The sequence below is a fragment of the Vanellus vanellus genome (assembly GCF_965231255.1).
Source record: "Vanellus vanellus genome assembly, chromosome: 4".
NCBI classification, from domain to species: domain Eukaryota; kingdom Metazoa; phylum Chordata; class Aves; order Charadriiformes; family Charadriidae; genus Vanellus; species Vanellus vanellus.
The window spans coordinates 60,229,180-60,245,796 of NC_138909.1; the positions used below are offsets into that span (position 1 = coordinate 60,229,180).

A 16,617-nucleotide genomic window follows, 5' to 3' on the forward strand; every position below is an offset into this window, starting at 1 on the left:
ATTTAAGGTAATGAACAGAAAGTACCAAAGAGTAATGATTTTAATTAAAGTATAAAGATAACAAGACCAGAAAACACTGTTGCATTCAGGTGGAAGATGTACATTAAATTGCATGCTGGCACGCATAGGCAGGTCTGTATTCACCAGACACACTATATATATTAATCTGCATTTTGCAGCGTGACAGATTTATGGTTGGAAGAATTAATATGATGCAGACAAACAGATATGCAAGCAGATGAAATTGTAAGCAGCAAGACCCGAGAAAGAGAGAGAATTTGCCGGGCAGAATTTCATTATTGTATCTATATGCATAGCAAACTGATGACAGCCAAAGTAAAGCCGTGTAACGGCCTGAGTCTGTCTGAGAGCCCTCACTGCATGTTCAGGGTCCAAAGCTGGGCTGTGTGAGGAACAGACATTGTTCTCACGTGTGTATTCATCTAGTAGGATTACAAAAACGCACGTTAAATTTTTGTTTCTGCTTAAATACACACCTAATACCGTGTAACATACTAGCTCCTGTCCAAACATCTGCTGTCAGAGGCCTCCTTACAAGTCTCTGTTTCCTAACCTTTTAAAGGTGGATAATGATATTTGTCTACGTCAGAGGGATGCAAGAAAGTAACCTTTCTATTTCTTTTTTTTTTTTTTTTAAAATATCCTGCAATGCACAAATAGAAGGCAATGTGGAAATAAAATTTATTACAATTTTAAACTATTTCTACGATTGAGGAACCAACTTCAAGCCGAGTTCAGTATTCTGTTATATTCAGTTTTCCTTTCCAGGTCTACAGGCTGAAAAGTGATGCACTTACACAAAGGTGTTGTAGAAAGCACACTAGCAATTCAATAGTTATAAGTCTCTGTAAATAGCAACAATTGTTTTTGTTTTGAATAGCTTTTAGATAACACAGGAGAAAACACAGACACGATGATGACACGGAAAATTAATTACCTGAGGATTTCCTTTTCAGATGAATTTCTTCCTCTCAGGTAGTTACAATGTGTCTTTCTTCTCACAGATGCTGAAGGCAGTCAGTTTTCTACACTGCTTTCTAATCCTCAACAGTATATTTTCTTGGCTCATGTAAATTATGCTGAAGCTGCAAAGTAGTCATATATTGCTCTTTGCTATTCAAGTTCAACTAATATGTAGATGTTTAAAAAGAGCCATGATATACTCTGGTAGTAAGGATTTAAGGTAATGTTTAATTTTGAATCCTTGGTTCTTTCCGAGTCAGAAACACCTATGACACAATCCTCCACAAAAAAAAACCCTGATTAATAGTGAGTAAGAAAAAAAAATAAATTTGCCCATTCCATCAAATCACTATGCTTCATCTATTGTACTGCAAATGGAGTGCGTTCCTGCCAAAGGACACTGCTTCTGCTGAGGTGAAATATATAGGCTTTATAAAAAAATCTTACAGTTTCCTAAACTGAAGGAAAGCAGGGTTTCTGATTTCTTTCAGTTGTTGACTCACCCTGAGCCAAGAAGACGTCCAGGCGCCATACGATCAGTATGAAGCAAAACCAAAGGAATTGAATTGATTCCAACTATGTAAAAGATTTCATGCTCAAGAAAGCAGGGGAAGCAGATGGCTACAGATGATGTTCCTTGTTGGTGCTACTCAATGGCTCTTACCTTTTCTTGTTTGCTATATTGTGAAAAATATCTCCTGTCATCCTGGCATAGCTTACCTTCATGGCAGATGCAACACGGATTTCTATAAACAGGTTTTAACAACAGGTCTTGGAATGTCTTTCTGACAAGAGAAGATGGCGCATGATGGGTGATGGGTGACAGTAGTATCTGAAGCAAGTCTTAGGGAAAGGCAGAGATCTTGTCCTGAAGAACCACGTCTCCACAACTTGCTCCGGCATCCGCCCTTGGGGCAAACCCACCACCCCATGGCCCAAGTTCATCATTGTGACTTGAAAGACATTGGTGTCTCTCCCGCTGTAGCCTCCAGCCCCTGGCAAGGGTCCTGCCAGCCACACCTCCCCTGAGCACTGCTGCTCCCAGCCGGACCCTGCAGAACAGCCAAAAGGCTGACATCTGCCAGCAAACGACCCTCCTCAGCACCCCTCAGGGCTCCAGAGCCACAACCCAACCCCAACATGGCCCCGCAACACAACAGCATCTAGTGCCCCAGGGCCTGCACAACCTGTTCACACCTGGGCCATGGGCACCTCACTCAGGAGAAAACTCTCATGGAGGCCATGCGACTTTTTCCCCCATGCAAAAACCATTGCTGCTCAAACACTTGAGCTTCAGCTTCTTTTGGGCCATCTGCCACCATTTTGGCACTATTAAGGCCCCATCTTGAATACTGTGTTCAGTTTTGGGCCCCTCACTACAAGAAAGACACTGAGGTGCTGGAGTGTGTCCACAGAATGGCAATGAAGCTGGTGAGGGGTCTGGAGCACGTCTTATGAAGAGACGCTGAGGGAACTGGGGTTGTTTAGCCTGGAGAAAAGGAGGCTGAGGGAAGATCTTCTTGCTCTCCACAACTACGTCAGAGGTTGTAGAGAGGTGAGGGTAGATCTTTTCTCCCAAGTAACAAGTGATAGGACAAGATGAAATGGCTTCAAGTTACACCAGGGTAGGTTTAAATTGGATAGTAGGAAAAATTTCTTCACAGAAAGGGTTGTCAAGTACTGCAATGGGCTGCCCAGGGAAGTGGTGGAATCGCTATCTCTGGAGGTATTTAAAAGACAGGCAGACGTGGTGCTTAGGGACATGGTTTAGTGGTGGGTTTGGCAGTGTTAGATTGATGGTTGGACTCAATGATCTTAAAGGTCCCTTCTATCTGAGGCACCAAAGAACCATGATGGTCTCTCCAGTAATGTTTTCTGCACACGGATATGGAAATCCTACTCCACTTTTCGCTCCTGCCACCTTCCCACACTTACCAGCTCTGCCGTGCTATGGCGAAGGCGTCAGATAACCTTCCCCAGCTGCAAACACAAATCTGTGGATTCCCACACTAAATTCGTGGAACATAGAAAAGGGGGGAGCACCTCAGTACATTGGTGACAGCACCCACATGGCCTGCGCCTGCCTTGAAGGGGGAAGGAGAAGTTGGAAGGGTGGGCAGCACTCCTGCCTGCCCGTGGGGCTGTGTGGATAGAGGAAGCAGCGATGCCCCTCTGTCAGAGTCCAGAGCCTGAGTTTTTGCTCACCGTTTCCTTCGGCGGGAAGTTTCCAGCCCTCCTCTTAATTTTATTACCGCCACGTTTGTGGGGAGGGCTCCCCCTCACACACCACGTTACCCTGGCAAGGCAATTAAAGGGGCAACCAATTTCACCATTTGCATGTTAGTTTTTATGGGTGGCTGCGACAGAGTAATGCATTTTTTTTTTTTTTTTTTTTTTTTTTTTTTTTTTTTTTTTTTTTTTTTTTTTTTTTTTAACTCTGCAGCCACCTCTGTTTTCCCTCCTGACTGCAGTCATTGTATGGCCGGAGGCGGTGGGAGCGCACCGTGGGCCAGATGCCTACGGCGAGCAGCTGGTTACGCAAACAGGTTTATAACCGGCTGCGGAGAGGGAGGCCAGGGGGGAAACATGAACTTCCACTCCGAGTCAGACATCGGCTTCATTTTTTTTCTTGCTCTGTACATACTGTAATATAGGTACTCTGGAAATTCAGCACCTGGCTTCATGCCCTTAACTTTGTATACAAGACGTGAAAGTGAAATAAATTGATTCTCGGTAGGTCTGAGATGATGAGCCCACGAGATAACACCAATGTCTTGTCAGTGTACCGACTGCATCTCTTCCGCTTTGTTTTCTTATCCCTGTTTTTGTATACGTATCACATACTTTTTGTCATCGTAGAATGATCTGTGAAGTCTGATGCGAGCGATTCTCTTGTTTGTAAGGGGAAAAGCAGAGAGACAAAAGAAATCTCCTGTGCTGCATGTGACTCCTCTTTACAGACGAAAGCAGAGATGGGGAAAAGTAACAGCAAGAGAGACAGAAAAAAAGAAATTGACAATCATAAAGCTCCTAAAGAAGCAGGAATGGTGACGGGCAACTTTGGGAAATTTTAGTTTTTTCCTTGTCTTCATATTTTTATGGAAGATCCCTGTCTCTAAAACCCATGCCATATCAGCTATGACACCTACTGAAGAAGTTGAAGAAGCAAGAATGTAAGCCATAAGGCTGCAAACCATGCCAGAATGACCAGAAAACATACCTAAACTATTCTCTCAGAAAACACCAGAGCGCACTACTGCATAGTTGAGATGATTTCCAGACAAAACACCATTATTACTGAGGCGTGGATTTGGTCTACTTTAGCACAAATAACCTACACACTGCAAATGACAATTTTTTTTTTAATTTTGGCTACTTGATTTTAAGGTAAATAGACCTGATGTTCGGTGCTCCTTAACACCTGAATTTCTTGTTGATTTTCTCTGCTGTCAAAATCAGGCTAAATAAAAATATGTGCCTTCAGACAGAGGCACTGAACATGAAGTTATCCAAGACAATGCATTTGACTTAATGACGGTATCTGTCATCAGAACATACTTAAGAAAATCATCTCTCTTGTTCAGTTCGATATAGTTAGAATGATGGATCCAAAAGCATTTTTTACACTTTAAGGAGACATGAATGCTAACAGAGGTGTTTATTATTAAATAACCAGAACCTTTAAACTTTCTTCTGTATTTCTATTGTAAATCATAGAATCATTCAGGCCAGAAGTTTGCAGTCCAACCTGCTGCTCAAAGCAGGGGTGCAATGAATTCAGACCACGCTGCTTAAGCTTTGTCCAGTTGGTCTTGAGAAGCTCCACAGATGGAGATCCCAGAGCCACTCTGGGGACCCACACCTGTGTTTATCCTCCTTACAGTGAATGTTCTTCCTTACACCAAGTCAGAACCTCACCTGTATCAATTTGTGACCATGATCTCTTTTTCTCCTGTCACACAAGTCAGTGAAGAGCCTAGCTCCATACTCGCTACAGCCTCCTCCTATGTATTGGGGGGCAGCTATCAGGTCCCCCCTAAAGCCTTCCTCAGGCTGAACAAGACCCATTCCCTTGGTCTTTCCTCACAGGAGCGTGCTCCAGTCCCAACCATCTTGGTGGCTCTCCGTTAGACTTGCTCCAGTCTTTCTTGAATCTTAACTATGTGTGTTAAATACACATCCTTTTATACACAGGTTCTCTAAATGCATCATTTTGCTTTTCTTGGAGGCTTACCTTGTCAAAGGAGCAAATACTTACGATGCTTCTGTGAGAATCTAAATGTGAGGATCTTGAGGCAGATGGACTACCTCACATCGCACCAAAGTAGCGTCAGAAGCAGCAGGCCTGGATGTCAGGGGTCTCCCCGGCTGCAGGAATCCAGACATTTTTGCTTGCTGTTCCTCTGTCAAGAAAATAAAGACTAATTCCGTCTCTACTTGAGCGGATTTCCTGAGGTACTTACGTATATGGGGACTAACAGGTTAACCTCGAATGAAACAGCAGGTTTCATTCATTCACGAGGTACTTGAGGACTGCATTAAACTCACCATAAACACTTCTGAATTCATCCTTTCATTAATGAATAGCACCTTCATACCAAAAAGGTAACTGAAATGTCACGACTGTACATTTCTAATGCTAAACACAATTAAAGAGTAATGTAGCTGATACAATCATGGCACTGTTACACTAAGGTGGAGTATCCAAACCATGCATCACCTTGGTACCAAAATCTTCACCTTTTTGTAAAATTTAGTGCTTTTACAAAAAGCGTTTCATGAAAGAGGGGCCTTTGGTGCACGACTATTTGATTTCTAGTTTCCACTTGAACAATGCAGTGCCAAGCCCAGAGCCCTCTGCCCAGAGAGGTTGTGGAGTCTCCCACTCTGGAGACATTCAAAACCCACCTGGACACCATCCCGTGCAACCTGCTGTAGGTGACCCTGCCCCAGCAGGGGGGTTGGACTCCAGAGGTCCCTTCCAGCCCCGACCATTCTGTGATTCTGTAACAGAGCTCTGCTCTACTTAAATGAGATACGAAATCCCCAGGAACTAGTCCACTAGCAAGTACTTGTGATATTTGTCCCCTAATAAGCAGGATCAGTGATGGCCATGTATTTTAGACTGTATCATCAGGAGTTCTACAAAGTGTCACACAACTTTACTGCCTCCTGTGTTCAGTGTGTATATGTAGAAGAGGGCATAAAGGGGAAAATTTTCTTTTGGTGAACTGACGAAACCTTCTCTTTTCTCCTGCTACCAGTATGGCGGGTGACTGATTCCCCCAGACTTCTCTCAATGCAAGACATTGTCTCATTTTTGAGGTCATTACTGTTGTAGTGGATACTACTGCAAAATATTCACTCTGCAGTGTGGATTTTGCATCACACAAGAGGAGTTTTAAAACATTTAAAAAAAAAAAACCAAAACCACACCTCAAGAAAACCCTCAGCCTCCCCTTAACATTTCCAAATAGTTCCCAAATATCACCTTGATGCATTTTACATGTTTGCAAATCAAACAATTATATTCATTTCTATGACAGAAATAAGTGAATACGTGTACTACTACATTTTTTTTTTTACTCGCAGCACAAGAGCCTGGCAAGGGTAATTGAAGTTACAAATGAAGATTAACCACATTACATTTATGGCTGACAAAACTACAGACTTGCTTGAGCTTGCATTTTATCAGCATTCAAGCTATATTTCTGCCTTGTACATACAACCTTCTGCACGGATCCCGTGTTCATTACTTGTTGTTCTTTCCCATATATTTCAAGAGGTTTGGGGACAGAAAACTAATCCTAGGTTTTGTTGTTTTTTTTTTTTTTTTTTTTTTTTCCATACAAGGCACAAAATATAGTGACTGGACAGTCACAATCTGGAATTATGAAGTGAGAATTACAAACCTGTGAGTAAAGCTGGAGAAGCACAACACCACCTTGCAGAAACTGGTTAACAGCAAATATAGAGCGCTACTCATTTCTGCGGTACAAAGTTTTTGGAAGTATATCCCTGCTGCAAAGCTCACTTGGGAACCAAAGGGATCATTGTTATAAAATAATCTGAATATAAATGTGTTGTGATCTCTGACAACAGACTACCAGGTTTTGCTTTGTGTTTTGAGGAGATTTATGCAAGTGCCCAAGTGCATGGATATGAGTTACCTTTCAGAATATTTACCGAACCCAAACATTAATATTACCCCCAACAGATCCTAATAACACTGAACTCCGCAGACGCATCACAGATGAACACTTCTAATCTGCTACGTTTAGAAAAGTATTCTTATATTACTCTTATTTCTCCAATCTTTTTTCCCCTGCTGGCTGAAACTTATCATTATAAATGTAATAACAATGAAAATATTAATATTAAAACATGTTCATAGGGGGAAAGTAACGACTCAGACCTGTAACTGCTCTTACACATTCTACCAACAATCTCTTAAGAAACAAGTATCAAATACCATGACTTTATACAAGTAGCACCATTTAGAATTTTAAGAAAGCACACCAAATATGTTTTCAGAAACCTTATTTTTATTGTTTGCACTAACTGTAGCATCATTTACAGCTTTCATCTCTAGCAAATCAAAGCGAATCAGCACGCACAAAAACCTATTCAAGGGCAGCACTCTTAAAGTGGAACCTTGGTTACATAAATGTAGTGTGCCGTGGTGTGTAACAGACCTACAAACAGTTCACCCTAACACTTTAAGTACAGTCACTCCGGTTCCATGCGTTTTTCAGGGCTATTAAAAAGTTTCACTTCAGGGGAGCAAAGAGAAAACAGCTACAAGGTTTATAGAGATGACTCATTTTTAAACTACAATTCTTATGTCTAAATTATTGAACTACAGCAAGGACCCTTCTTCAGCTGTAAAAATTTTGCTCTGCAAAACAAAAAAGGAAAAAAAATTAGTCACTTTGCCATCTTAAGCACAAGTAAGATCATTAGCAGCCTAAACACTTGTGGCTCATGCTGTATACATTCCCATTTCTACCAAAAGTTTGCCAGGTTTAGTCACCAACTCCGGGCTTTCTCTCTGAGCCAAAATGGAAGTGGGTATAAAACCGATCACTCCTGCAATGGCTTCGTCTTTTCAAATCCTGGTCAAAAAGCACCTGCACGTGATCCCCTATCACCTCTACAGAAACTGACCCACAAACCAAGACAGTCTGGTTTTCCTCATTTCTGCGAGTTGTTCTTGAACTAGTTTTTAAAATTAAAATGGTTAACCATTAACTGGCAGTTCTGATGAACAAGCTTTATCCTATCAATTTCTGAATGTAGTTTTAAATTGTTCCAGCTGATGCATTTGTTATTGGAACTGATGCATTTGTTATTGATCTTACTTCACTGGCTTAAATCCAAGTCAGCACAAGAAGGAAGGAATGACAGAAGGCAGAAAACAAGCCCAATTCAAACAGAACTGAAATACCATAGGATTGATAATGGATAGGACAAACATCTTTAGCACATGCTAAAGACCTCACAGGAGGCTGTCAGGGGGTCCTGAACTAGCAGCTATCACTAGGAGTTTAAGCTGTCCAGCCCCTCAGAAGACGTAGTACAGGCTTTGCCACATTAGATTTTAGTAAGCGAGCCTAGAACCTGCCTGTCCACACCCCTGAGACACCCCCCAAGATCAAACTAAAACAAAACTACAACAGCATTACTCTTCGGTATATTCTGCTGTGCTTCAAGATGGGCATTTTACCTTAAGCAAATCCTTAACCTCTAAAGATGCCAATGATGTAGGAGCAGAAACCATGCAGGGATTCCCAGCAATGTTCCCGTGCCAGTTTCATTGCTTCTGTTTCATTTTCAGACCCTTGACCATGTTGGGTTGGTTTTATAAGAGGCAGTATTGGAAGTTTCCCTATTTTCTTAACAGAGCTTTTCCCTTCTCCCCTCATAGAAGTGGAAGTTTTCTGGACTGATTTGTCCTGGTTTGCTAGATCTTCTGGCTCCATACCAGCAGCTATTTGCTTCATGAGAGCCTCTGTGGGAGCCTTTTGGCACATGGTGATCTTTAACACTTCTGTGGATTCGCAAGCGTGCGGGAGCTTTCTAAGTCCACCGGCGATCTGATTCCAGTAAATCTTTGGATTGTTTCTGAAAGCACGACAGACTGACGGCTTGCCAGTGAATTCACACCAGTAGGACATGCCTTGGCTTTTGCATTCAATTCTAAGTTTCATCTCCTCATCCCCACTCACACTCATTGTGCAAACATCTTTGGTTTTAGTCCGAAAATTGATTTCTTCACCATTGCTTCTTTTCTTTGGCTTCAGCTTCTGTCCCAATCCTCCCACACCACAGATCACTACTAGGAAAAGAAGAGCAAAACTCTTCATGGTAAGAGGAGTTAACCGAGATCCTTGAGCAACACGATCCAAAAAAGTGAAAGCAGTAAGTAAGTGGCTGCTCACAATTTAAAGGCTTGGTGCACAAAGAAGCCTCTTTCAAGCGAAATGTGGGGCATAAGTTGTTTTTTTTTTTTTTTTTTAAATAAAAATAATAGATCACACTTCAGTAGGCATGTGCACATAATTTATAGCCCAAGGGAGTGTCGAATAACCTGTGAACTCCTAAGAAGGTAACAAGACAAATCTTGTAAATGAAGTTAAGTACAGAACGATAGTTGTATAACCAAGAAGTACATTCCTATCTGGGATGAACATGTCATATTTGATTTTTAACAGATACTTTCCATTCTCCAGCTGCTATATAGCTATCTTCATGCCAGAGCTTGTAAGACCATACTGAAGTCAAAATAGTGCCAAAGCAATCTATGCAGCTACATCTGGATGATTATAAATGTGTCCTACTAATAAAGGCTGATTTGTGGAACGGGTTTTCTGTGGATTTGCACAGTAAGAATGCAGCTTTAGTACTTCATTTTGTCAGCACACAACATGCAGTGGGGACTCATGGAAGAATCAACTGCACATTCTTTGAGCCATGGAAGATTTTTGGACTTGCGATATTTAACAAGATAAACAATAAAGCTTTAGCAAAATAAGGTATTACAGGCCTAAACATAAACCAAACATCTGGAAGTCTAATCATCGTTGTCACACCATGGGTTATTATCAGCCAGCAGAGCAAGACAACAGAACTAGCTTATCATAGGTCTCAGCAGCAGGGAATAGACCCCAGAGCATGTCAGACAGATATTTGCGCTTCATCACCTTTCATTTTTCTTTTTTTTTTAATAGACATTATTCTGTTCATAATAAATGAGCTGTAAAAATACCATAAAACAAAGGCAAGAGAATAGAAATATTTTAGTGCAGAATCCTGTACTAGCAGTTTCTGCTGCAGTAACTAAAAGCAGAGGTAAGGAAAATCATAGTTACTCCCTTGGCATTCAGGTCATGAGGAAAAATCCCTCCCACGCCGTTGCCCACAGTACTTTTCTGGCTAGCTTAAGACCCCACTAGGCACTTCTTTTGAAGACACATGTGCTACACCCAGCCTGACCCAAACAGCTTCTGGAAGGGGTATCGTATTATTTAGGTATGCTTGAATAGCTGTGGTGTGCTAGAAACCCTGGGCTTAAGAATGGCCATACATAATGGAACAGAATACCATTTTATATATCTAGCCACTCAATGGATATCACTAAAGAAAATACCAAGGCAAAAACATTAATTTAACACACACAGTGAGGCAGAACAACAACAACAACAAGAAAATCAAATCACAGAAAAATGCTTCTCATACTTGACTCCCTAGGTGCTGCGGCAGCCCAGCTAGTCTGAGAGCTACCTGGAACGGCCACTCTGGATAGCCTGAACTTGTTCTTCCAGTGAACGTGTCATCACATTGACAATGACTAAATACCATTTGACAGAGAGACAGTGTTTTCTCTTCACTGCCTCTCTTAGGCTATTTTAATAACGTTCTTAGTAGAGGTCTTATTTCTAGCTTCTTGCCAGTTGTTCCTCCTGACCGTCTCTTTCAAAGCACAGTGGTGTGGCTCTCCAATCAAGTCTTAGGAGAAACTGCAATGGCACAACTCTACTTGAGATTTACAGTTCACTCTTCTGTTGTCTTCTGGACAGTTTTCTCACTCATCATCCAGCCAGCCAGAAGAATCTTGCTGTCCACCTCACTCTTCATTTCAAGGATTTCAAATCCCTACTGCAAGCACTCACAGACCTCCTAATATTTGACAAACAAATGTATTATTTACACTTTGTTATGCACAACAGCACTGGCAGTTCCTAGGTTAGAAACTGAAGGCATTTGTCTCTCCTGTTCTAATAATGGCTGAAGAGTCTGAAACTACTTAAAAGTTACTTTATACCCGTTTCAGATCTCTTGTTCTGAAAGTTTTTAAAGTGTAATCATGAAAACAAATCAGACTACAAGGACACAGACAAATACTGAAGCTTGGACTCAAGAGCTCTGGTATATTTATGTATTACAGTTAATATGTTACTGCCAAGTGTTTGTCTCACTCCCATCTGACATTTGTGTCCTCTGTGCTTCAGATGAAACAGCTCATGGTCTGTTATATCAGTGGAAAACAATTGTCCTTTTACAAAGTAAGCGAGGATGCCAGCAGTGAACGATGGGAACTGAAAACTGGCACATGTTTAATTCTGCTGTCAGTGCTACAGAAACAACAGAGGCAAGCGGTAATACCTTGAGCACTTGCAGGGTATGTGGATATCCTCCACAACTCACTAGCTCAAATCCTACCATCTTTGCATAAATCACATCCTTTGCGGAAGCTGGAAGCTCCCTCATCCAGAGTTAATGTTCTTTCAGTCCTTTCTGCTCCAATTCTTGGTCTCTTACCTTGTTTAAGCTGAAGTCATCAATAAAAGTCAAATAAAGAACACATTTTTAATCAGGGTAAAAAAAATTCATTTTCTTAAGATTTTTAATGCAATGCAACTTTTTTGAGACAGGTCTACACAACAGAATGATTGAGAATCAAACATCAGGTAGTTAAGCAACTTTTTTATTTAAATGAACTGGGAACATTTTCTCAAATTAAAAATAGAAACTTTTAAAAATCTGCAGTTCTGAACATTACATATACACATATGCTACATACTGTCAATTAGAAATGTTTCCATTTATAGACCTAAAAATGAAGGTTATTCCCGATTAAAGACTGGTATCACTTTTCAGCATTTCTTTAAAATTATTTGAATTATTTACAGGATTATCCCTACTGCAAGCAAGTGAACCTCATTGGAAACAAAGTTAACAATACTGATATATGAAGAGACACTATTTTAGATCAACATACCCAATTATTTATTTCACTTGTTGAAATGTTTTACACTAGGAACATAGATACTTTTGGCCTTGTTGATGAATTCTGCCATTAACTAATTCAGCAATGCAACTGTATGCCTAAGTTCAAGGCAATAACTCTAGTAGTACAAATGTTAACTCCAATTGCTAAACACATTTGAATTTCAATATTGGAAGTCTTATTATGAAATTATTTAGCTAAAATAGTATCACTGCCCCCTGAAAGAGCCAGAGCTTAACAGCGACACTAGTAAGGACATTACAGAAGTGAGCGTGAATGAAGAAAAGGGAGACAAAGAAAGTAAAGCATTCTAAAAGTAACCAACATGACATGTTTCATGCTCTTTTTGAGTACTACTGAACTCTAGAAAGCTTAGCTTTTTTGCTATATTACGCATCACGCACACTCCCAACCCTCCCACCCACAGAGTTTCAAAACAAACTTCTCCAACAAGTTCCTTTTAGGTCTCTACTGCAAAGATCACTAAATATTAAATAATTTTTTAAAAAGCGGGAGAAAGCAAAACTGCAACAGAACTTCTCAGAGACATAAGGAGACATCGTTGATCTCATTACACTTCAAATTTAGTCTAAAGTGGTCATTCAAGAGCACCAAATAGCAACACTGATCATGCTGGTAAAACTCATTTGTGAAGAGTATTATACAATATTAAAATCGTAACTAAACACAAGTTTTAAGAAAAATGTATATACAAAAGTTTCTGTATACAAAATGTATTTTTATGTAAACGTGTATGTACTGTATTTAACACGAATCAACAATTTAAGATAAGAACTTGACCAATTGTCAGAGGATTGCTAGGCAAAGGCTATTAATCTAATTAATTTATATACTGTGATGTAAGGTAGAAAGCCCAGTGTAAAAAAGTAAAAAACAAAAAGCATTTTAATTCAAGCCTTGAACAGTGGTATTTGAGAGGCAATGCCCTGATCGCAAAATATTCTGTACAGTAGTTTATGGCATAACATTCAATAGTACATTTGGGATTTACAGTACAGGTGACATAAAACAGGTGGCTCAGGATTTGGAAGATGAATGCAAATGTCAATACACTTGGAAGAATAATGATATTTTCCCATAGAAGAATCTTGAGCCTCATTTATATAGCCTGGAAATAATCACAAAAACAATTCAGGAAAATTGAATGAAGACAGAATTATAATGTAATTTAAGCAGAATGAAGCCATAGATTTTCATATGAGCATCAATATGGTGCAAAATTCTTTTTATTTTTAAACCTTACAGCATTCATGTTACACAAAGAATTGACTTTAAAAGCTTATTACTTACCCCTTAACGTTTCCAGTATGTGTTACCACTGTTCCACAGAGCTATATAAAAAAAAAAAAAAGAAGAAAAACACACACAAACCAAGCCATCATTTTTTTTTTGCCCACAAATGGAACAGAAATACTGTGTCTAACTAAAGTAAGACAAGCTCAGCTGGCACAAACCATTCTCAAACTTTTACCCAATTAATTAAGAATTTTTCAAACAAGAGGAAATAGATTCATGGTTTTCTCCACCAGCTTCTCTGGTTATCTTTGTTTCATGACAGGAAGAAATGCTTGGATTACCTATTCAACACCACTCCTTTGAAAACTTAATCCAGTCTCCAATTTTGCTCTCACAAAAATGGTGGCTGCATTTGAGGTTATTTGTATCTTCCACATGTATAAAAACACCTGTGTGAGGTATCTATACAAATATTCCTCATGTAGATCTCATACTTGTATTTAATTATCTTATAAAGAAAGATATTTTCTTCTCCTTCCAGCAAAAGAATGCAGCTGATTTTGAAGAAAAACTTATGGGATTCTTTACACCTGCAAAAGTACAGGTATACAGAATTCTATTCAAAGTAATACCTCTCAAAGTATCTCTCAAAATAATTTGTAGGAAATGAGAAAAAGCAAGGATAGCATAGAAGAGAAGAGTTTGCTAAAACAAAAATAAAAAACAAGACTCTCTTGCTATGGGAATCCCAGACTGAGAAATTCAAAGCATGACTCTCATATAATTAGCAGTTTTTCAAATTACCTCAGTCAGTACATCAGAAGGCAGCATTGCTTCAAATCGAATCCTTACATTTTATTATGGAAGCCCATTTTGAGTAACTTAAAATTAGGAAAAGGAAGTCAGGATTGAACTAGTGGGCCTTTGTTTAAAAGTCTATTTTATGTTAGTAATTTTTAGCTTATTCAGGAACACTGTATTAAACTATTCATCAATCACTGAAATATCACAGAAAACATGCGTTGAACCTCAAGAGTATTAACATTCATATTAAAGATTCAAAGATGAGAAAGGGACTTCTAAGGCCTGAGAAATTATTAGTTTCCTCTGATGTAAAATACTGAAAGTCCTTAAAACAGAGTCCTTAGATATGCCAGTGGAGAGCACTTTTGAATTAGCTTTGTATGTTAATTTAGGGAGTGCCCTTAAGTTACAGAACAGACCAAGACAATTGTAATCATAAATATCACTAAAAAATTGTTATATATAAATATTTCATTCAGAAGGAAATTTGGAATCAAGATTTGGTCACTGAATTATTGTAAAATACAGTTCTAATAAATAATAATAATATACAACTGATACAGCCATAAAACCTGGCAAGACTTCCAAACTTTGAGCTCTCTTGGTATTTACCCATTATTGAAAGAATGGTGACATCTTACTTCTCTGCCAATACTCAATCTATACTTTCAGTCATGAAGGTGCAAGGTAAGGCACAGTGAGCTACAGATTTCAATCATAAATCAGATTCTTCCTTAAGGAACTTAGATATTTTGGAAACCCAAATACCGAAGTTGTGAGACATCCTATGTTATCCCTATAGAAACTGAAAGTCTCACAACTAGCTAAGGCTTTACAGCACAAAAGTTGTAGAGACAGAAAAGAACACAAATCTCCTTTTTAAACATAAATGGAACTTCTTGTTTTGTGATGATACACTAGTTCTACCCATGCAGAAACACCTGTTTTCTCTGTTTATGTTTTCTGCATATCCTGGATCACCTGCCTTTTGCACAGGAAAAGCTCTTCTCACTATCTAAAAACTAAAACAACTTAAGAGTAAGAATGCATCCCATCCTATCAATTTCAACTGCTATCAGAGTATTTTAATATGTTTATTAATTTAGGACCACCCACTGCGCTAGATAAATACCTAATTAACTGGATTTTAAGATCAGATTTAGGCAATTGCTTTAAGTTGCTGGAAATTACTACACTACCTGCTGTTATGTAAAGAATATTTGAGAAATTTAAATCATACAGCGTTTGCTATAGTAAGTCATGCAAAAAACAGAATTAAGTGATTCACTATAAAACATGCAGAAAATTGGATAGGTGATTAATATAGTAGATTAACTAAGGACACATGAAGGCATGCAGTTTCAGACTTGGTTTACCTTGTAAAAACAGGATTGTGTATACCATATAAATGCTCTTTATGATAACCATTATTACCATTTTCTGTACTGTAATAAAATAAATACACCAAGAAAGACCATGTTAACTATAAGATGCGCTATGTACAGTATGGCTTCTAAGACATGTACATGGATGATTGTATTATATGCAAAGATAAACTTTGTCTGTACAATAGAAGACAACTTTTCCTTTGTAACATTCAAGAGTTATGGCATAATTATGATTTTATATTTTTAATATTTTTCTGTTCTCCAAAAATTAATTAATTATTTTACTATTCTTGTTGAGTTGGATACTCTAATATAAACTATAAATTCTGTTGAAACAGAACATGTTACCTCTTTTGAAGTAACAAGTTACATTAAAAATATAAACCCTCCCACCTGAATAAAATAATTTTAACAAATACCAGAAAATATGTCTTACGTTTTCATGGGTATAGTTTCGAAACTATAAAACACAGAAAAGGAGGAGTAATTAAATAGACACCAATAAGTGAGTAATTTTAGCTGTACATGCCTGTTTCTGCTCTCCTGACTTGTGAATGTGTAATGAAAAATGACCAGTGTGAAATTTGAGAAATGCAGTGCACAGGCTAGCTGAACAATGAGCAAAACAGAGTAGAAAAGAAAACAGCAAAACCAAAACTGATGGGAAAATATGTAAGAACAGTTATCATAAAGTAAAATGCCAAGTCCCTGAGACAGAGGAACTGCAATTGAAAAAGGAAAGACTGGTTAGGAATAACTAAGACAGTAAGAAAGCAAATAATTAATTCAAGGAGATTACAAAGCAGGCATAATTCACCTTAACAGGTTACTTATCAAAGCTAATCACTTGCACATTTGGAAGATATTTATATAAGTGCTATACACAAAGCTCTG

At 38.8% G+C, this 16,617-nt stretch overlaps 2 protein-coding genes across 2 annotated transcripts in view; both read right to left on the bottom strand.

Moving 5' to 3' along the window:
• Window positions 1–8,723: 8,723 nt before the first annotated feature.
• On the bottom strand, window positions 8,724–9,350 carry FGFBP2 (fibroblast growth factor binding protein 2; the record flags this gene model as incomplete). The annotated part of the gene is made up of 1 exon (XM_082483147.1): window positions 8,724–9,350. One exon carries the CDS (start codon window positions 9,348–9,350, stop codon window positions 8,724–8,726), a length of 627 nt encoding a protein of 208 aa, XP_082339273.1.
• A 3,998-nt stretch (window positions 9,351–13,348) lies between these two features.
• PROM1 (prominin 1) overlaps window positions 13,349–16,617 on the bottom strand; it is a gene marked incomplete at its 5' end in the record, with an annotated part of 58,260 nt that continues 54,991 nt past the window's right edge. Inside the window, 2 exons of the mRNA XM_082482891.1 lie at window positions 13,349–13,403; window positions 13,586–13,626. Coding sequence (XP_082339017.1) covers window positions 13,608–13,626 — 19 coding nt within the window. The 3' untranslated portion in view covers window positions 13,349–13,403; window positions 13,586–13,607. The remainder of the gene's footprint in view (window positions 13,404–13,585; window positions 13,627–16,617) is intronic.